Source organism: Thermobia domestica, chromosome 4 (assembly GCF_964235325.1).
Source record: "Thermobia domestica chromosome 4, izTheDome1.hap1.1, whole genome shotgun sequence".
Classification (NCBI taxonomy): Eukaryota; Metazoa; Arthropoda; class Insecta; order Zygentoma; family Lepismatidae; genus Thermobia; species Thermobia domestica.
Window position 1 is genome coordinate 275,862,698 of NC_137457.1, and position 23,846 is coordinate 275,886,543.

At 35.1% G+C, this 23,846-nt stretch overlaps 2 protein-coding genes across 2 annotated transcripts in view; both read right to left on the reverse strand.

Annotated features, from left to right (window-relative positions):
• The window catches only part of LOC145683130 (uncharacterized), a 72,029-nt gene extending 51,912 nt beyond the window's left edge, over positions 1–20,117 (reverse strand). Inside the window, exons 1-3 of the mRNA XM_081754493.1 lie at positions 19,797–20,117; positions 9,359–9,478; positions 5,707–5,826 (exon numbers count right to left, since the gene is read on the reverse strand). Of these exons, the coding sequence (XP_081610619.1) occupies positions 5,707–5,826; positions 9,359–9,478; positions 19,797–20,117 (561 nt within the window). The remainder of the gene's footprint in view (positions 1–5,706; positions 5,827–9,358; positions 9,479–19,796) is intronic.
• LOC145683131 (uncharacterized) overlaps positions 19,803–23,846 on the reverse strand; it is a 123,040-nt gene continuing 118,996 nt past the window's right edge. The window contains exon 13 of the mRNA XM_081754495.1: positions 19,803–20,249. Coding sequence (XP_081610621.1) covers positions 20,211–20,249 — 39 coding nt within the window. The 3' untranslated portion in view covers positions 19,803–20,210. The remainder of the gene's footprint in view (positions 20,250–23,846) is intronic.

Sequence of the window (23,846 nt, forward strand, 5' to 3'; positions counted from 1 at the left end):
TAATTCAGCTCCAAGCACATCGCCTTCTGAGCATATCAGAGATAACTCGTTACTACCTGAGAGAATTTGCATTGGTATTTATCGTTTAATATGAGCAAAGCTTTGCGAAATATATTTAGCACTTGTGCCAAGTAACGAATAATATTCTATGTTTCCTGTTATCGATCACAATAATATTGTTGTAAACCTGTGGATCGTCTGACAACAGTTACATAAGCAACAGTTTTGCCATTTTCTGATCATACGTGCTAAGACACAAGAATAACAAATAAAAAAAAATAGAGGAAGCAATGCTATCTGTGTAACTGTTGTCAGATGATTCACAGGTTCACAACAATATTATTGTGACCGATTACAAAAAACATAGAATGTTATTAGTCACTTACCATAAATGCGAAATGTATTTTGCAAAGCTTTACTCATATCAAACAGTAAAATACTATGTAAATACTCACAGCCAGTAACATGGTATTTTTGATATGCTCTGAAGGCGATGTCTTGATGTCTAAATTGATAATTAAATAGCACCTAGACTCTCTAATGATAACTTGGACCTCTTATGCTATTCTATCTAACTCTTACCGAAGAAAGGGCGCAACCCTTTGAACGGGTAAACGTTTAAAAAAAATCTTGATGTCGAATTGACACACAAGTAACACGCTAAAGTGGTAGTCATTTTGTGTTGTTTCAACACCTCATTTTTTGCTGTGTAGGGAGACGCGCAAATTTTGTTTTAGTATTCCATTTTAAGAACAGGTAGTGTTCCATATTAGGAGCGGGGTGTGCCTAATATGGGAAATTGAGTTTCTTTCAATTTTGTGATATTGTAAAAAATCAATAACGTGGAAGAAAGTTTCATGTTTGCATTTTGTTTTGCAAAGGTACCACAAGTATTATGGTATATAATATTTTTATTCTGGAATAAGTATTTCTGAGAAATAAAGAAGAAACAAAAAGTATTCCATATTCGGTGCTTTTACCCTATACACCAACCTGGGTGTAGAAATGCCTCCTTTCGGCGCCTTAACACCCGAAAACTTCTGGGAAAAATGTAAACACAGCCATAACTCAAGAACAAAACGTGGATCGAAGTCGGGTAAAAGAGAATGTCCATTATTTTTAATCGCAGATTCCATTAGTGTACAATCAGATATAGTGCAGTAGCGGCCAAGGATGACTCCTAAAGGAACTATGAGTATTTCTATGAGTATTTTTATCAAACGTTGAATGAGGAAAATGAACAAAAATCAAGTACAAGATTTCAACATCAAAAGTAATACTACATCGTTCAAGTTAGAAGAACACTTAAAATTTGAAAGAAAGAGAGATACAAATGTGTGATTGATCTATTTTGTCTCAGTACAGAATAAACTCTCGGAAGAAGAATTTAAATGAAACGATGTCTTTAACGTATCACAGTTATATCTTCTAGGCTAATGGTAACGAATGATAAATAAATGGCTTCCTGTCCACGTTACGAGAATATGAAAATGGAAAATATAACTTTGATCCAGATTAGGTTTAAAACGACTGTGCATAGGACAGTCGGGCGGCATGTAAAGACACGTACCATGTAGTATAGAAAAATGCACATATCATATGTGATGAACGAGTGCACAAAGCATTCTCCACATGATACAGGAATTCCCAAATATTGTGTGAATTCATATTGAACAATAGTAAGCTACATTGAAGGGTTTCTTCCTCGTAATATGTAATTTCCTGGAGTGTGATACTTCTGTGCGCAGAAGCAACAAAAATTAATGAAACACGAAACTAAAGTGGAAGTTACACGTTTCATAACGCTACAAAGAAATGCGCTGGTACATTATACTTGATTTATCTGTTAGGCAAATCTTTTTCCAGGGATACTCTCGAGGAGCTTTTTCTCTCCCTTGCAGTTGGCAAACTGTCCCTTATCTCTGAGCTAAAAAAAAAAAAAAAAAAAAAAAACTACATTGATATTGTGAAGATACCAAACTAGCGTCCTAGTGTAGCACACTTACATTTTAATTTTGTTACTGCTACTTTTGCGTACACGTAGTAACACGCACGTAGATCATAGTAATTTCACTAAGGGTATGATGCTTGGTCGCACACTACGTAACTATCGTCCCTTGTGTACCAATTGTGAGTGGCTCGCAGAAGGCTCTCTTGTAGTTCTGATGTGGAATAGCGCAGTGGCGTATTTACGATTTTGTTTCGGGAGGGGCTTTGCTACCTTTCGGGGGGGCTTTGCCTGGAAATGTGAAAATTCTGCAAGATATTTCATTTACTTTACTATACTAAGTAAGATTTCGGGGGGGGCTTAAGCCCGGAAGCCACCCCCCTAAATACGCCACTGGGAATAGCGTCAAATAGCTGTGTTGTAGTAGGCATCTACGCAACTTGTGAATGATATACACCATAGCCCCATGTTCTCGTGTTACGTTTGGAATTGCCGTACAACAGGATAGTAAGTGTTGCGTTCAACAGTAGAGGGTTGTTTCCAGGTCGTGTAAAAGTGCAGACGTTGATGTTTAAGTAAAATTGATTGTGTTAATCTCTACGTGCCTGTGCAATGGCAGATATGCACCCCATTTAAGGAGAGGCAAAGGGAATAGCCAAGAGGCGACGCGTTTATATCGTGACTGTCGTCCTCAAAGGAGAGGAACTTTCCTTGTATTATTTTCACGTCTACATGTTCGCCTTCAAGAGATAGGGTCTCTTAAATTTTCCTTACTTGAAATCGGAGGAAATCGCAATATGTGGACAGATGAATTTGAAGACAACGTACTGGGAATGATCAGAAACCAGCAGTACTGTGTGTAGGGTGTAATCAACATACAAATCTAGTGAACAATCATCAGCAGAGATATGATGTGAGCATGCGGTGCGGTATGGTGGATAATATTATGCGGTATGGTGTGCGGTGCCGTATGGTGGTGATAGGACATTATTAATTACCGGCCTGCCTGTATGGTAGTACGTATCTTTTATTTTTACGTAATGTTCTACCAAAATTGATAAAACATGTGCCCTTGAACATAAAACAGCAGATGTGATTCCAGCATGACAATGCACCTGCACATTTTGACAGGAATATGCAGACTTACCTAACTGAACCATTTTTGCATTTCTCCGAATATTTTTGGGTGGTCATAGCACCGAGGCATTTCTATACGCAGGGTAATCAATACTTTTCGTTTTATCTCGGGGACAGGAATCACTTTCCGACATTTACTACATGATGTTACTCTCTCTCTCTCTCTCTCTCTCTCTCTCTATATATATATATATATATATATATATATATATATATATATATATATATATATATATATATATATATATATACGTATATGTACCTAGGTATATACATAATACGTATTCACGTTTGGATGGGCGCCCTTTTGTTAGACTTGTCGACCGCACTCGTCAGTATCCCATCACGGGCCTGCCTATACTATTTTTCAAATAATCTGGCATCTTTTCTTGAGTCTGGCATTCCTGCACTGACTGATGTGAAGAGCACGAAAATTGATATACAGAAGTCTGTAAATCGGTGGTGAGAGGCAAAAATAATCTGAAACATACGCATAAGAGGGCACAAAATATAAATACAAGTTGTTGTAGGGGACATGAATATAAGGCGTATGATGTTTTGATTTGTTCATTTAGTACTCGACGAGACAATACAGCGATAACAAATCTGAAATTCGAACTTAGCAACATAAGGAAAATATACGTCGAAAGTGGGGAGGGATAAGGTGATTCATAAAGGTTCTGATCACAAATATTTTTCTCTTGTTCTTTTTATGAGGAGTCCTATTGCTTTCATTAGTGTCTCAAGTTGTGAGTACAACTGCATGTTAACAAAGTCAAAACTACAAACTTTATCAACAATGCAAAGGCATACTTTTAGGAGAAACCTCTAAAGTAATTTCTCGAATTTCACAATAATATTATATATTTTATCTATGGCGCATAGTTTAGCTTTCTCAGGAATATGCACTCAAGTAACGAAAGTCATTTGATACTAGTAAACATAAGTAACAGAGTTTGGAACTTCCTCGAGGATTATGAAGTAAGAGCATCTCGAATTATATGAATGCAACAAATATCTGGAACTTGGTTTCAGTAATCCAGATTAATGTAGCCTCAACTGTTACCTATAATTTGGTCCATCTTGAAATTGGAGGATCCTAAGTCCATGATAAAATCATACAAATGTTTGATAGCGTTTATGTGCAGAGATCCAATAGAATTAATTATGCGATTGAACTATTACGAATGATTCGGAAACCAGTCGTATATTATTGTGCCCCAGTGACATGATATATTGTCTATCTGGAAGTTTGAATTGTGGCTAAAGTACACGAAGTACTGCGTGTTTCAGTCTATAATCAATTTTTCTATTTTATTGTAATGTCCAAACGAAGTATGATGAAGCGCTGTTAGTGATATTGTCGTGTGTACGGAGTTCAAAGTTTGTTTTGACATCTGGCAGCCCGTATAACCTACATGTATTTCAAAATGGCTCTGCCCTTAACGAAGGAACAGGAATCGCGTGTTTACAGTGGTTTCTTGAAACAAACCGCCCTCTGTCGTCCAGAGAATTTTCGAAAGAGTATAAGTGTTCATAACAGTAACATGTTATTACATGAAAAATTAATCAATTTGAATGCCTTTTGAAATAAATATAACAGTATTGTTTACTTTAAAATGTTAATAATTATAAAACACAATGTTCTGAGTAAATATCAGACCCTACATTGTGTTGGTGAACTAGTCATAAATTTTGGTATTATTGCTAATAAAAACATGGAATAAAATTGAGTACAGAAAATGCTTTAACATTTGCTTTCTTAAACCTGACTCATTAGAAAGTGTTTTTCAGTTAATTTAGTTCAATAACTCTATATTCTGATATACAAACTCCGCAGCAGAGTTCATTCTATATGATATATTCACGTAACTGAAAATATTATGCAGTTAGCTCATACATAGTTTGAATTGAAACGAGTTATTTTACTTCTGTAAACTCAAATTCTCATCTCTTTTTAAACCCATACATCCTAACACTTGTAGGAGTACTTTCTTTCTCTTACGCGTCCAGGAGTACGTCTAGGGAAATAACACATTTCAAAAAAAAATTCGACTCCACAGAATATACGTGAAACAAGCATCGAAGTATGTGAGAATATCATGGTAGTAATTCATAACACAGATATATCGCGTACAAAATCCAGCAGCTTCTTCGCTTGATGGACTGTTTATTTACCACAATACGTTTTTCTTGGCTCAAGAAACCCAACAGAACTACGCATCTGAGTGCCACATTTGATAACACAATATTTACGAAACATACTTTATAGAAAAAAAAAGTAAACATCGAAATGCAACTGCTCAGCAGAAAAAATCTTTTTTCTAAGAGCTAGAACAAAACAATTTTTTGTCGCGATATTTAAAACACAAAATCTTAGTGTGTGCTCAAATCCCACATTATCCAGATATGATAGTTTATACACTGACACTCAAATTATACCAAGCACAGGTATACGAGCGAAGATGTTAAGGTACCCTTTTCTTTTTAATGCGTGATTTTAAAATAGTATAACTTAAGCTCCATAATTGCTTTTGTTCAACTTTTGCAGAATTTTCATACTCAATACACTTCTTATAATCCGACGTACTGTCTACATAACAAATAAACTGATATTTTACCATTGGCTCTGTAGTAACGACAGTCGAATTAGCATTCATAGCTTCCCCAATAAACACTTCACCTTCACTCTGAAGACTTTCGGTAAACTCCAGTTCATCATTTTCGCTCACACAGACGATCTGAAAAACACCAATGAGAAAACCAAGGTGATAATAAGTAAATAACAATATTTCAGAAAACATTGAAACATTTGACGTCTTGGTATAGTCCGCAGCAAAAAAAAAAAATGCAACATGAGCATGTACGTTTATTGTGAAACTACGCCTAACAGCGCAGGGAATCAACATAACGTCTAAGTGGCACGAATCACGCCAGGAGAAACCTCGGTGTTCTGCCTTGCACACTTATTTTGGAGCAAAAGACTTCGTCGTTTTACAATAAACATACATGCTCACGTTGCTGGATTTGTGCTGTGGACTGTACAAATTACTACTTAATGTAAGTCAATTAAAATACATTTCATGTATCATCTATACCCGATTTTTTTTATCTTTTGAGCTGCAAAGAATTCGCAAAAATTCTCCGAACCAAACTCAACCCATTAGTAAATTAATAGCTATTCTTGAATTCTTTACGAGAAGTTATTTTAGTTTAATTTATTGCAATTCCAAACCATATACATCTTGATAATTTTGTGAAATTGTGAGTATATTAGCATCTGAATAAAATTAAAATTACAAAACTAGTCAAGAATAAAAGAGGAGTATTTTAACAGATACTTCTATAACCTCTTGAATTTTATATTACTAACATCTTTTATTCTCTTACAGCGCATAAATTATTATATTTTTCAGCAGTAGGCACTCAAGTAATAAAATAAATTTGATATTAGAAAAGATATCTAACAACATATGTGATGTCCACAAAGACGAGGATATGAAAGTAACTCGAGGTAGCAAGGAATGCGAGAAGTCAATGGAACTCGGCAGGAGAAATTGAGATCAATGTAGTCTCAACTACTATTATTATTCTGAGTACTATTCAACTACTATTTACTATTCTGAGTAAATCTTGAGACCTAACTTATGATCATAACTTTTGGTATTACTTCTAGTAAAAACATGAAATAAAAACTTAGAAAAAATATGTTAAAACAGCAAATTTTGACCCGTTAGAAAAGATTTTGCAGTTGATCGAGTTCAGTTACTTTGTATCACATTTACGGAAATATTCTACATATTTCAATGAGGTTATGATTGTATATACAATTTCACATACAAATTAGAAAGACGCAAGAGATGTTGTATAGTACAAGTTGTAGTTATTAGCCAGTCAAAGGTTACCACGAATTTCGATGTGCGATATACTTAAAACACTTTTCTCTCAATCTTTTCTTATTTGGATTTCTGGTAGGAATTATTTGATTCAATGTTTAACACATAGTTAATAAAAATTGGGAACAAGCTACATATTATAATTTAAGTATTAGTTTATAAATGATTATCAATTTTTATTAACTCCCATTAACTCTTAGTGCTAAATTCTCAACCTTCATTTAAGGTTGAATGTTTACATACTATACCAAATTAATCGTTGAAGTAAATAAATCATGTTGCTGAAGGCCTCTCCGTTTTGGTGAGGAGAATAGAAGAAAATTGAAACCTTTGTCTTTAAATATAGGTATATATTATTTTATACCTATTTCATTAATATAGGTATATTTAAAATAAATTCTTTTTCACCATTATATAGTTATTAAGTTGAGCTATTCATGTGTTCGTAATCCGAAGTCTGAACTCTGTAATACAGTCTATCTTACATGATATATTTATTTAACCTAAAATATACTGCAGTAGGTTCCTATACATCGTAGATTAAAGCGGTTTCTTTGACTTCTACGATCTGAAATTCTCATTTAGTTTTAAACCCATACTTTGTAAAACGTCGAGAAGTGCCTTCCTCCTCTTTAATGCATCATAACTCAAATCACTTTCAACTACAAAATATATGTGTCAGTTAATCCTCATAAACGGACATTGTTCACGAAAGATCTTCATCGGAACAAGCACCGAAGTGTGTGAGAATATCCTGATATTAATTCATAACACAGATATATCGCGTGCAAAATCCAGCAGCTTCTTCGATTGATCGACTGTTTATTTACCACAATATGTTTTTCTTGGCTGAGGAAACTCAAGAGAAGTACGCATCTGAGTACCGCATTTGATGACACAATACTTACGAAACAGACCTTACAGGAAAAAAAACATTGAAGTGCAACTGCTCAGCAGAAAATTCCTTTTCTAACAAGGAAACTTTTCTGGTGTCACACGAAATGTAGAACGAGTCAATCGATTTGTGTTAGTGAACACGAAAATACATAGGCGGGAAAAACCCTAGATTGCAACCGTTCCGTACTTATGGGAGGGAGAGTAGGGGCTGTGCTAACAAACACGTTGTGGATAATGAGACGAAATATGGAGCGATTTCGATGAAAATATGCATAGAAGTGCAGTTAACCACGTACTACAATGTGACATTACATTCGACAATAATCTGACAAGTTAGGGCAGAGGCGTAGCACGTAACAACAGAGGAGGGGAGTAAGGGCAAGTAAAAATTGTCATATAATTGAGGAATACGTAGAAGCAAGGCGTCGGAAGAATGGTACAGTAATAATACATGGTCAAGTAATCAATCACGAACTATAGACAGTCTATGGACTACACCATGAAGCAGAAATGGAAGAAAAAAAGCTATGGAGGGGATTGTTCGTAGGGTCCGGACCTCCTCCTCTCGTAACGTCCGATGTGTATAGACTGTTGTATATATGCGGGCATTCATTTACATCTATTTATGATGATGACGACGACATAAAAGTAAGATAACAATATACGCCCCTGTGTGAATGCACTGCAAAGTCCAATACACCACTTTATTTAAATACATTGAAAGATCAGTTCAGGAAGGAGGTATCCTTAGCCCCCTTGCCTTTCTACTCTCCACCAATGTACTTAACCATGTCCATGATATATTATTGTAGTATTCCCCTCAAATCCGGCTTGTATGTACTCATATCTTCTATGGAACTTTTCCCCTACACTATACTTCAAGCTACCCTCCCTTCTCCTCTATCGTTACGTGCTACGCCTCTGCCGTCACTTGTCAGAGTATTATCGAATGTAATGTCACATTGTAGTATATGTTTAACTGCACTTCTACGCATATTTTCATCGAACTCGCTCGATATTTGGTTTCATTATCCACAACGTATTTGTTAGCAGTGTTTCTACCCTTCCTCCCATAAGTACGCAATGGTTGCGATCGAGGGTTTTTGCCGCTTATGTATTTTCGTGTTCACTAACACAAATCGATTGACTCGTTCCACATTTCGTGTGACACCAGAAAAAGTTTCCTTGTAAGCATAAAATAAATGTGCTGGCGCGATATTTAAAACAAAATCTTAGAGTGTGCTGAAATCCTGCATTATTCGGATGTGATAGTTTATACACTGAAACTCAAACTTGACCAAGCACAGATATAAGAGTGAATATGTTAAGGTGCCATTTTCTTTTCAATGCATGTTTCAAACATAGTATAGCTTAACCTCCAGATAAGTTTTGGTTCAGTTTTTTTGCAGAATTTTTCCCACTCATTACACTTTTTATAATCCGAAGTACTGATTACATAAGGAATAAACTGATATTTTACCATAGGCTCTGGAGTAACTCGAGTCAAACTGGTATTGACATCTTCCTCAGTGAACGCTTCACTTTCACCCTCAAGACTTTCATTATTCTGTAATTCATCACAAGCGCACAAATAGGCCATCTGAAAACCACCAACAAGAAAACCAAGCTCATAGTAACTAAATAATAATATTTCAGAAAACAATTAAATATGTTATTATGTTACTTTGTATTACTGTAAGTAGTAAATAAATTATGCCATATTCAAATGCCGTCAATGTATATGTGCGTGAATTTTTACTCATACTTTCACATATCATTTTTGTATCCCAGCTTATGTTCAACGGAATTCAAAACATTATGATTAAATTTACTTGTTGTTAGAAAGGTTAAAAGTCGAATAATTGAATTCATATTCTCTTTTTCTACTTACCATGTACATAGAATGCTTCTAATCTTAAATTCTCACAAAGTTCCTTAGTATTTACATTAAATTTTCTAAACTAGAAACACTTATAAATCCATGCGACCTTTATTCCTGATTAGCAATTTAAATTATTGCCGGGAAATCTTGAGTGTCAAAAACGGGTGACAATGAAGGACAATCTGAAATAGTTGTGAGGTCAGGGTTCAAAATTTGCTGCACCAGATAAAATTATCAATCACACTTGTTTACCAGAAAGTCTTTTCAAGCCTCATACATAACGTACATGTGCGCTCATTTTGATGCTGCGCTACGACAATACATTATTTCACGTAGCAGTATCAATTAATGATTCTGCTCTGGCGGAAAAAAGAATCCGTGAGATTATTCAGCCTCATATTCGCCACATCTCAGATCCTATGTCTTCTTTTTATTTATTTAGTTCAAAACCACTTCGATATCGTTTTGATCTTTGGATATTATCCGGAATAATGAAAGAGCCAAGTTGAAACGTATTCCAGCAGAAGCCTTCTAGCACTGCTACAAAGAATAAATAATGCTCAAGACGCCTATTTTTAAGGGGTTATATCTTTAATTAGTAAAAAGAATAAAATTCATAGTTAACAGAAAATTCATTGTTTTTCTAACACACCAAATTATCGCCCCAAACGTAGTATGGAGTTTGAGGACATAGCTAGGCAACCAAGTTCTTTGTGGGTTTGGTAAGAGGAGAGAAGATTATTGAGCTTCTCAATACAAAAAATCTTATGACTAACGTAGAAATACAAAAGAGTCGCTATTGTCGAATGGAATTTCCCTTCATAAACAAACCGACTATTTTGGGAAACAAACATGTATGTTTTATGATTCTGCCTTCTACTATCTTCCTTTATCAAATGTGATTCTACAGTTAAAATAGTTCCTTTATAATGTTCATTATTTGTCAATCCTATGTTACATCAGCGATTGCTTACTTTAGTTGTCTTTCAAATTTGCATTTTATCTGGTGCTAAAAAGTTTAAGTTATGCAACTCTCAATTCACATATGATTTTAATTTGGTTGCGTAAGTACATAATACAGTGTGTTCATATTATGTATCTTGTCATCTATTTCTAAGGGTTTCGTAAATCGAACTGGATCTCAAGAAAAGAATGTGCATCTCTGTATGAAATTTCGTTTGAACTTCATTATCCATCGGTATACTCTATTGTAAGCTTCACATATTATTTTATAACCTAGAATAATACAAGTTAGTTTTAAAAATTAAAAAGATATTAATAGAAGTTTTGGGTATAATGTTAGGTTAACGGTGGGGAAAGTTCATTATTCAAGGAACTTCTTTATTGACTGTTATGTCTTGCCATTATCTTTCAAATAGAAAACTTTGATATTGCTTTTTCAACTATCTCACACTCGAATTTTAATAACCTCAATAAATTATGTGTATATAGATAAATATCAAGATGGCCAGACGAAAGCAAAAGTAAATAATTAGATTTTTTCATGAAATCTTCTCCATAAAATTTGTCAGTACCTAGTTAATGAGTCAGTTATAAACGTTGCTGTTGTTCCTCGAAACCTATCTACCTCATTTTCAGAAAACACTATTAACATGTATTTACTAATACAATTTTGTACTAGAAAATTACTCTTTCAACCCCTACACGGTGTTCGTTAGAATCAGAAAACCCCCTGCGTCCTTTTTTGTCGTATCAAGTAACTGACTTCTTTATTACACTTGAATTTTCGATCTTTTTTCCTCCGAATACGGAAGTATTTCGTCCTATAATGGAAAAATAAAAATAGAACGTATTGTTATTTTTTCACTAAACTCAACCTCTCTCCAAAGCTTAAAATTTCAAGATGAAACACTATTTCCAGGACAAAATAAAAACTCACAAAACGTGTCTTCTAATAATCGGTGTTTCCACAATCTTTGTGTCTGTGTATGCGGTTAGATTATGGAAGTAAATTTAGGAACTGATATGAGATGGAAGCAGAGCGCCAATTACCATAAAATTCACAAGGTCCTATTGGCAACTATCAAAATGTACAATATTATTTCTCTTTAGTATTGCGCAGCTTTTACTCTATCGGACTTTTCTTTCTACCTCCAACATGAAATGATAAAATAATTGTTCATTTTGAGCGTCTCCTCCATTCTTACAATAATCCAGACTGTCTTCCTTTTTTACGAGTGGAACGATTCAGAGAAATAAAATGAAATCTTTCGGTTTTACGTTCCACGGTTATGCAGGCTACGGTGATGATGAGAAATGAGTGCAATGGTGCAATAATAAAGTGGGAGTTAATGAGAAACTCCAAGAAAATCCACGCACACGGTGTTTGTCCACCATGGAATGATTCAAAGTATAAATGTTAAAATTTCGATAATTCACAAATCGAAAATTCATTATTTCAATAATTTATTTTTAGAATTTGCAGGATTCCAAGAGTGATTAGGTTAATGAGTGATTATTCAAAAGCTGTAGCAATTAATATTCTAATATAATTTCCTTAATTACAAATTATTTGAATACTGGAAATAATTTGTATTGTATTTGAGTTTAGCGTCCCATTCAGCAGTGATGTTATTTGAGACGTGGGTCTCCAGATTAACGTAGAATCTGAAACGCAAGAACTCCCGCAAGAAATTGAACCGTGGTCTCCTACTTGTAAAGTGCGTACGCTATCCACATAACTCTGAGAGAGCTCAATACTAAAAACGAATACCTTTGGTCTTCAAACCATAAGACAGATACTATTTTAATAGTTTATTAAGACAAACCCAAAAAAAATTTCACTTTCTCTTACATCTCATTCTGTTGATTTTCTTAAACTAAAGGGTGCAAGACTGAGCACATTTGCATATAACATATCTTGAATATCCATACTATAGTAAGAGAATCTTTGTTACCATATAAAGGTAAGTCACTAGCGATGTGGATGTGAATGCACCTTTGATACAAGAATGTAGAAGTGGTTGAACATGTGATACACCATTAAAATAAATAAGAACTTGTTAGCGTCACGTTGGTTGTCCGTAGCGATTGTCTTAGTGAAGCAGGCTTTGCTTGAGCGTTCTGACAATGAGTAGCACTAATATCAAGCAAAGATATGTTGGACTTGGATACATTACTACGTAAACTTTTGCAAAACTTTGCTAGATCTACGGAGACAACGTTTTGTCAAGGGTTCATGTATTTGGTAAGTCTTAAAATATCGTCACCTGTAACGACACGTTTCAGAAAATTCGAACAATTTGCATTCTATTCCATAACAGTCAGCTTACCTGTGACTCCCCATCTTATTTTGCTGCTGCATGAAGATTCCCTGAATCAGTTTAAAGCATGTTCTTTACATCTCCAATTTATCAGTCAGCAGCTGTTGAGCGGTTGTGTGCCTCAAATTCAACTCTAGCCCGATCATTCTTATTGTCAACCGATGATCACAATTCACAAACTCCCAGACTCTTTCGATACTAGCGTCAGTTTATGCAACCGAGGTTCATCTTCAATTAACTCTCTTCCTTCTACAAATCCCTTAAACCAGTGAAACACTGCCCTTTACAAAACACTGTCTCCGTAATCCTGGCGAAGGTTTTAAAAAGTTTCCTTTGCGATGTATCAAATCTGAAGGAAAACCTGATCTCATACTGTACTTCAGTATTAATGTCACTCATTTTCAGAACGCAGAAGCAAAACTTACTTCAATAAACAATCGCTACGGACAACCAATGTGATGTATGTGAATTCCAACTTACACTGATGTTGTGTGTCATATTCATGCAATTACCTTCCAAGTCTCAGCTCTCCAACGCTGCCGGCTTTTGCACATTATTGTCAGTCTCAGTACCTTATTCATGAACTTTGTTTAAGAATGAATGGCTACTTTCTATAGTCACCCAAGATAAATTAAGTCCTTCGGTGATCATACTATCGCAGAAAGTGGGGACAGAAGAGAAGAATTAGGGAGGACTCGCCCTGAGAACTTTACTTTAGATACCTTCTCGGAGTAAGAAAAGCCCGGAAAAACCTCACACTGGACCGCTGGTTTGGAAAGCTTTTACACCTTTCCGACCGATTGTCTCCCTCGAGAATCGAACCAAGAAACATTTTCCACAAAACATCACATTTTGAAATATCTTTAATATATTAGTAGCGTGGAGAAAAATCAATTTTTCATACGCGTAAGACCGTTATGCATAAGGCCATTACACTGACCTCATTTTCATATAATAATAATAATAATAATAATAATAATAATAATAATAATAATAATAATAATAATAATAATAATAATATAATAAAAGTAAGGAGAAACTTGTACTATTTCTCTCATCGGTATTACTTGGTCTGCTCGTCGGTTCTAATATGTAATTGTGGAAACATAATCCATTTTAACGAAACTTGGTATGTTCCTTCCTTTAATTTGCCAGAATATTATATAAAGGCGTCGTTCTGCTCGTAAATATGTTGTGCACTGGAGGTTACCAAGTTTCTCTCACAGTCAGTTATTCTGAGATCCATTTTTGTATGGCAAAAAGAACCATAAATATTTCATTTTTCTTACTTTCGTGTTCTCTAGAGACAAATATAGCGCATGAATATCTCCAAAACTTTAAAAAAAATATTCGGTATTTCTTTTTTCGCCAGCAAAGAATGAGTTTTGTTTCGTGTATTACTATTTCTTACATTCCCCAATATACAAAATATGAATATGTGAGAATATACGCAAACGTTACTGCAGAAAGAAGAAAAAGTAATTATTGAAACTCTGTAAATGTTTGCGTACTGCACCTGTCTTTATGGAAAACGTGGAGGCCAGTGTGAAAATTATTAACAAGTATTTATTGCGTTCTTTAAGTAATTATACTGGTGTGTAAAACTAAAGGACTTGATATATAAAGTAAATTAACTATTGTGTAGTCGAAGGAGATTAAAAAAAACACTTTGTATTATGTTAAGAATGGTGTTCCACACGTCCACAGGAAACCAGGCAATGTATACCTTGATATCAGTGTTATTGAATCGAAGAATAACTCTCCATCCCCAACACGAAGTAATTGAATAAGGTTGAAAAGAATGTCACATGCAGAGAGTTGTTAAGGTGTAGTCCGCATTAGTTACTCACAACAACATGTCACGGTGGCTAATTTTGGATGACTTTACATGGGAAAGAATGATCCTAAAACTAGAAGAAGGACAAAGGACGAGTGTCGCACAGGAGTTTAGTATTCGTCACAGCACTGTTTCACATGCATAAGAAGCATTCCGAACCACAACCAATGCTGTATAAAGGAGAAGTGGTATTCGGCACGATTGAGTACAGCAATGGAGGACCACCTAATTGTTCTACACGTAAGAAGGGACAGATGCTAAACACTGGGTGCAATTGCGAACATATTTAACACGGCTACAAGACACCAAATCTCGTGGTTTAAAATAGCATGTCGACTGCATGGGGATAAGCATTACGCTGTTTTCCACTTACACTCACACATCGGTGTCACCTTTTCCTGTGGTGCCAAGAATGAATTGATGAGGGATTAGATCGCCTTCTCTTTTCATATGAGAGCAGATTCAGTTTGACAAGTGATTCTGTACGTACACTTGTCTGACGGGGGCATGGAAACGTACCCTGGAGCCAGGAACATTGTCGTATATCGACATTCAAAATTCTGAACGTGGTACACCCATCGCTCAATGTTATTGCTATATTGTATTCTTTGTTCAAGGGCGTCTTTCAAGAAATTTATTCGGACTTAACTTCTACTTTGTGGATGATAATGTACAACTGCATCGAAAAGCACAAGTAATGGAGCCTTTAGAACAAGAAGTATATTAAGCGATCCTACTGATCTGCAGTTCCCCTACTTGAATACGATCGAGCACGTTTAGAATGCTATGATAAAATATTTTTAGTACGCCCAGAAGTTCATTCAGCAGTTGTCAGAATCTCTAGAAAAACTTATTACCAACTTTGTGAGTAGCATGGAAGCACGCGGAAGATTACATATCCCTGACCGTGGTGAACATAAACCCTTTTAAGGACGATTTTACTCTTTTGTATTCCCGAAGAGACAGGATGAGTCGCAATGCTCTCAATGTAAGCTATTATCTATGTAAAAACAAAACTTTGTTATTTAATCATATATTCCTTTTTGTTGTTTCCTGTATCATACTGAAGCACTATATACTATGTAGGGTTCAAGTTTCATAGTATTTCCTTCCCCCTTCGAAACAAGGCGAGGTCACCCTTCGAAGCCAAGTGAATTTTCAGGTGGATAAACAATGTATTCGCGGGTTTTCTTGGAGTTCTCCCGTTTCCTCCAATTTTTCTCATTCCACCATTTTAATAGTTCTCATCATTACCATCACCTCTAGTATACGTGATATACCGTGACACGTAAAATTGAAAAAAGAAATTGATTTCGTTTTATAAAACGAAGTGAAAACTATATTGAATTGAAAAATTAACAAACACTATAGTTTGTTAAGAAATATAAAAAATACATTATGTGACATTCATCAGCGGACATCCCTTGAAAATGCTTCTGATTGCTTGAACTCGTCATACAAGATATAAAAAACCTTGCTGGTTCAGAATACTCCCATATTATCTACAACAGTCAAAAAGAACAGACTATCTTTCCTCGAATTTAGTGAGGCAGAAAGAGGAATGGTCATTTGAGCCCACAAGTTTGAACACTTGACCTGCAAGATTTCAAACAAATTTCAGATAACAGTCATCAGTGAGTGATGTTATTGTGAAGTGGGAGCAAGAGGGACTATAACATGCCGTCCCAGCTATTAAACCGAACATATTAAGAGATCTTGATCTCTAAAACTTGAAACCTTTAGTGAAGTGATACCGGAGAGCGTCAGTAGAGATGGCAGCAGGAGTTTTGATCAACTTCCGAAGTACTATAAGTGACCATACCAGCCGATTGGAGATCACCGCACTTATTTTCATAGTCAAGCACCAGTTCACAAGCCACATATACAACCCCCCAATGCAACTCGTTGTTTAAAGTGGGACAATGAACTTCGCCATTGGACTCTTGAACTATGAAATCCCGTCCTTTCGAGTGATAAATCACGTTAACAAATGTGCCGATCTGATCTACGTGTGTGGATGTAGCGTATCCCCGGGTAACACAGTTTACAGGAGTGTAGTATCGTACCGACAGTGAAATTCGACGGATGAGGCATTATAATGTATTACTGCTTTATGTGGTATGGTCTTCGTTTTCTTGTTTTAGTTTAGGGAAATATAAATGCCGAAGCATACCAAACAATTCAAGACAATTCTCATCTACCGACATTATGGGAGCAATTCGGTATTGGTTCATCTCAGCAGGACAATGCTCCATGTTATAAGCAGGCAGTACAAACACGTGGTTCGGGGAAATGGGCATGAAGATACTTGTTTGCCTAGCTCAAAGTCCAGATCTCGTTTCTTAATCAAAATGAATTCAATTGAATTTGTTTTCATTCCATAAATGAATATTTCATCCTTACCTGACAATATAACCTACCTCATTATCCTAAAATACAAAACAGATAGTTTATTCTCCTGATAAGTTTTCCCAGGCGGTTTTCTCAATAACGACTCTGGCAAATTTGTTTGTGTTTTAGAAATTAGTGTTTGATAAATAAATTTACAATATGGTACAAATGGCTTATTCTGATAGAATACACAAGAGTGGACTATGTTTTAGTGTAATCTCATTTTCAGGCAATTTCCTCAGATAAAATCACCTGATATCCTTATTACTATTATATAATTAATGATCTATAATATAGAGCCAATTACTTGTCAGAGAAGCACTGTAAAGGTTAGGTTATTTATAGAGTGAATTTTCTTCACACTAACTTTTACGAAAGCGCTTTATATTTCTCTGCATACTTAACAAATAAATATTTTATTAATAGCTACAATATAACGAGATTTAATCTAAGAAATTGATGCACAAAGCTTTATGCCAATCTGCACCTTTCAGTTCATTTCAATCTACAGGTATATTTTAATCACTTTTATAATAGCATTTGTTAGTTTAAATATAAAAGATTATTAATCATTTTTACTCATTATCCAATATTCTACAATAAATTCTATAATCCTAGCTTCCCTAACTTAAACACGTTGCTCGAGTTTCATGTGTGAGATTTCATACACTACTGTCTGTGAAAAATGCAATACTAAGAAGAATATATGATATTCACCTAAAATTCATAAGATTGGGAAGTAACATGGCAATCCAAAATTAATTGGAATTGCAAATTTACATGGTGTGTGACGTCTAAGAAATCATTATGCTCTGAAGCCCTCACATACTACCTTACAAAAAAACAAAACAGAAAAAATATCATGTCCTAAAAACAAAATACTGAACAAAGTTCTTATAAACAAAATACTAGCATAATCAAAGACTTTACAATTTGTAGCATGGTATAGAAGTGGTCAAGGATTTATTAAAATCTCCCTATGCTCAAGATTTGTATGGAAATCCATAATTCATTACCAGTGGTTCATGAAGAATAATGTCAATCAATTTGCCAACCAATCATATCCCAAATATTCAGGATGGGCTATAAGTAACGTGAACGTGAAAACCAGGGAAGCAGTAGTACTTATCTTCAACGAAGAAATCTTGCACATTCCTCGTGACATGTGCCTGGGCATTGGCTTTGCTGAAATATGTCATGTGTGATTTCCCGAAGAAAGGTAAGTGCATCCAGTTCTGAAACCTACCTGATATAACGGTCGCTGTTCAGATGGTCTGCAACAGGAAGTAAGGATGGCATGTACCATGCATAGCTTCACAAATTGTCATACTTATTGATTGTCTGTATTAACACCAAACAGTCAAGATTGGCCCATTGCACTCATAGTGTTAGGTACTACGACGAATGTGAGCATCAATGAAGAAAATGTTATAATGGAACTCGGCAGAAAACATTAAAATTTGCTAGTCAGCATGCCAGTCATATCGATTATGTGCCTATTGCAGACTCAGGTGTTGTGTTTGCTGTTCTATGGTAGCCAACAAACCATCTTGCAGGTCGATAGTCTACAGCGTCGACTCATTATTGCAAATAGATCCACACCCGTTACAGTGTAGTACAATCCGGGCGACACTGTAGGGTTCATTACGGATATGCGAACAGCATTATTGTTATCCTATCCTGTTGTCATATTGCGCGATCCAGCATTCGATCAGTGCTAGATAATCGATTTTATCCACTGTTTCAATGCACGCATCACTATGCAGCAACATACCCGTTACGAGCCGAAGTGTAATGGAATGTCTTACCCGTTTTCAGGACTTCAAACATCGTGTTCCGTTTGAACTCAGTCATATACGTATATAACCCCTTTTGAAGTCGACGAACCTAGCCGTGATTTTCTTTCATGTATCCACTTAATTTTGACGGCTCTTTACTGACTGAATATGTTATGACACTACCTCAAGGAACACCAAAAGAAAAGAAGGTACTGTTGACTCTACACTTCAGCACCTTTTGGCAATCTTAATCACTTCTCGCTGGTTCTACTCATCTTCTGATTTTAAAGTAATTGGGAACAATCTTGATGTTGCAATTTTCCCAAGCAGTATTCTTTTATTTTCTAAGAACACATTAGAGAATATTTGCCGTAAACGAATAAAAGAAGATAAATCAATGACAATAGATCCCAATTCGTTTTTCGTTAAGTGCGTCGTACAAATGTCTGAAACTAGCACTCAGCATTAATTTATAACACCTAAATTAACTGACGTTTATTATGCATATGCAGAATTTAAATACATTTGTAATATTTTAATTTGGTTTTATATACCTAGGTAGAAACTATATACTATAGCAAATATTATATCAATATATTGCGTTATCATCGGGTTTATTTAGCTCTACAAACCTCAGAGTTTTTTTTAAATTATGGAATTGAGTGAAAATTGTGTTTGTAATGTTTTGACACTAACAAATAAACACACACAAAAATTAAGAGCATTTGCTTCAAATAATACTTTACCTTGAATTGTGAATTAATCCAGTTGACATAATGAGTACAATCTTTGCATGTTACAGTACCATGAGCCATGATAGTGTTTTCAGAAACAAGATCTAATCTATAAAGATTTGAGCAAGCTGTAAATGTCTCACTTGACATGTCAAAAGTTGTCATCTGATTTAGGGGCTCAACGCTAATATTGAAAATTTCATCCACTCTACGCTGAACTTGTAAACCACTTTCACTGTTGTCTGCATATGAAAATGTATCCACTGACAACTGCTCTGGAGGAAATGAGCCCAAATCGCTCTCCAATTCCGACAGATCTGAATTTAATGTCATATCCAAAGCAATAAAATCCATGAAAGAAGATTCTACTTGACCAATCAATTCATTCAAATCCGCCCCATGAGAGAAAAAACCCTCCAATTGCATTTAAGATACGCCTTTACATTCCGTCAGAATAGGTGGTATCTGCAATAATCCAATTACAAATTATTCAATAGAGGTCTCACATAACATTCTTGAGTAGACATAATTGAGATAGTAAACATAAACTTTATATAAAATGATCTAATGAGGTACTTCATCGTCTTCGCTTACCTTCGATTTTGCAACGTTAGTCGCGAATTTTGAAATAATAAAAAAATTAACTTTATTTCTGTTGTCTTATTTACAGCGCATTAGTGTTTTAGGAAAATGAAATATAAATATTCTAACCAATTACACTAGTCTACAAGATTTTGGCACAGATATGAAAATGCCTGATTCTACTAGAACTTTTCATGTAAAATTCGAATCTGCAATCAGTTTTTTCTCCACTATCCTCAGTTTTCCCGAGACAGAGGGATTTTTGGGAAATTTCCCCTCAAATTTCATTTTTTTTTTTTTTTTTTTTTTACAATTTTTGTACCTGTAGCTCGTGTACCCTTAGGTATATAAACATACAAATTGTATTGTATGTTACCATGATTTATACTTAATTTCATAAGAATCGCATTATTCTTTCTAGAGAAATAAACATATTTATATAAAAATATGCTATGTGTACTGTTCATTTTACCATATTCATTAGTGCAGATAAAATCACATATAACTTCCACGAAAATTAAAATATAAGCACCGTTTATACCTCATTGGAATTGAAATAAAACATATTTTCAATGATGTGTACACCATGTCGCCATTTTTGTATGAGGAAATTTCTAGAGGGATTTTGTTAGAAATTTCTTCCAAAAAGTATTATAATTTTTTTTTGTCTCAAGTTGCTATTTGTATATACTGATACAGAAACAGGAACTGCACTAAAACATAGCTTTATATCTACTTAATAAAAAATGTTAATTTCATGTGAATCGCATTATTCTGTGTAGAGATATAAACTATTGTGTCTATTTATAGGTAGTAAAGAATATACTATGAAAGACTTTTAACAAACACAAAAACCTTACGTTGACGTATTGTTGTCGACACATAGATGGATACTCAAATACAAGCACAAATACACGCATGCTTTCTGTGGAAAATAAGGCACTTTATAATATTTTGATCTGGCAACAATGCATAAAAAATTGATGACTCACGTAGCCTGATGACTGTTAGTAGCGTTGACTGTGTATTTTTCGAAACCGTCATACAGAGTTTCAAAACTACTATTCTCAAGAAAATGATTTAGTGTATTGTAATAATGTCTGTGCTGTGATGGGTACACTCGGACATGCACATATAAGTACAGAGTGGAGATTGTTTATTGACTCTTCCAAAACTAGTTTGCAGGCTGTCCTTTTACACAATGGCAAATTTGGTTCAGTGCCTTTGGCTTATGCAACTAATATGAATGAAACCTATGAAAACATCAAAATAGTGTTAGAAAGAATTCAGTATGAGAAATGCAAGTGGACCGTTTGCTGTGATTTAAAAGTTATTTCTTTGTTAATGGTTTTGCAGAATGGTTATACGAAATATTGTTGTTTCCTCTGCGAATGGGACAGCAGGAACAAAGCGGAACATTACATCAAGAAGGATGGTCAAAGCGTGTATTAACTCCTGGAAAGAAGAATGTTTTTTTTCCTCAGTGGTTAGCCCTGATAAGATAATTCTACCTGCTCTTCACATAAAGTTGGGGCTCTTCAAAAACTTTGTTAAGGCGATGGACAAAAGTAATGCAGGAATTTGTTACCTCAAGGAAAAATTTCTTCGGGTTAGTGACACTAAAATCAAGGAAGGGATTTTTGTAGGCCCCCAAATAAGATGTTTGATTCGTGACCAAAAATTTGAGGATCTCTTAACTCCGGTTGAAAAAGCAGCTTGGTGTTCATTTAAATGTTTGAGAGAGACTTTTTTAGGAAACCAGAAAGCCCCAAATTACGGTGAAATTGTAAGTGATTTCCTGCAATGATTCAAAGAAATGGGTTGCAACATGCCCCTTAAAGTTCACTTTCCAGACTCCCACCTGGATTTTTTCCTGAAAACCTTGGTGCTGTTAGTAATGAGCATGGGGAACGTTTTCATCAGGACATTTCCTCCATGGAGAAGAGATACCAGGGATAGTGGAGTTTACAAATGCTAGCCTATTACTGTTGGACACTCAAAAGAGATGTTCCAGAAGCCAAACACAGAAGAAAGTCGACAACTAAACATTTTAGTTAAGGTAAGTAATTGTTTATTTATTAAGAAGATACCACTCACTTCTTTTGTATTATTTATTAAGTAGACATAAAATTATGTTTTAGTGCAGTTCCTGTTTCTGTATCACTACATACAAATACCAAGTTAAGCCAAAAAATCTTATAAACTACTTTTTGGAGAAAACTTCCCAAAAAATCCCTCTAGAAATTCCCTCATACAAAAAGTGGTGACACGGTGTATACATTAGGGTGAGCCGAAAAACACTTTTTATTTTCATAAGTCGCTATAGCGCGGAAAAGTTACCTTTGGTACTGATTAGAAAAATTAAGAAAAAAATTGAAATCGGTTAACATCCTTCGCATCGCAGTTAAAGTTTACCAAAAATGACGAAAATCCTGTGAGTTTTAATTTCTTTTGTCTTATAAATAAATAATATTTAATAGATTCCATGATTTAGTTTCGTTAATATAAATTATACTAAAGTATAAAAATAATTACAGTGTGTTGTTTTGTTTTATGTTTTCCAATTGCACAACTTTACTGAAAACTTTTTTTTAACAAAAAAAGATATTTTCATACTTTAAGTCTGGAGTAATTTTGCACATATAAGTTAAATGATTGGTTTATAAAACAAGCAGATTGACAGGGAAATATTTCACCGCAGTCCGACAATTTACTGGATTTAATCCCATTTCCCCTCCCCTTCTGCAAGATAGCTTGACTTTTAGAGTGTTCGAGCATTGTAGCTGAATGCTGAACGCTGCAAGTTTTGACACGCATTCCGTGTCCTTAAGTGTAGCGTTGTGCAGAAGTCCTCTTCAGTGTTAGCTGTGTTATTACATTTGTATTTGTTGTTCTTTATAATCTTGAATTATAGTGCTTAGTATTTTTGTTCAATTCCGTGTGGTGATCTTTCATAGCGCTACAATGGCAGCTCCGAAGATGATTACGAGGCTAAACTTTGAGTGTCCTCTTTAGGGATGCACGCGAGACGAGAAATGGAAAAGTCTCGTCTCGTCTCGTAGCCTCAAATGTTGGTCTCGTCTTGCGTCTCGTCTCGTCTCGCAAATGTGAAGTCTCGTCTCGCGTCTCGCATAAAATTTTGAGTCTCATCATACGTCTCGCGCGAGACTTTCTCGCATGGTCTCGCAGTCTCGCATATATTCCGGGTCAAAATTTTGCAATGTGTTATTCTATGGCTGTTAATGAATGATGATGTGATATTCTGTCCGAAGGCAGGTATTTGACCTAAAAGTCCCTTGGCAAGGTGAATCCATGGTGGTTTGCCATTGCTTTCCATGCGATGAATGTTCATTACATTCTAAGGAGACAGAACCTAGAGTTCAACATGGTATCCGAACTTGTGTCCCCTCCGCTCCAAATTAAAAGAAAAGTGGTGCTGGAATTTGATTGCTCGTCCATTAATTTTCGTCAAATTAATAG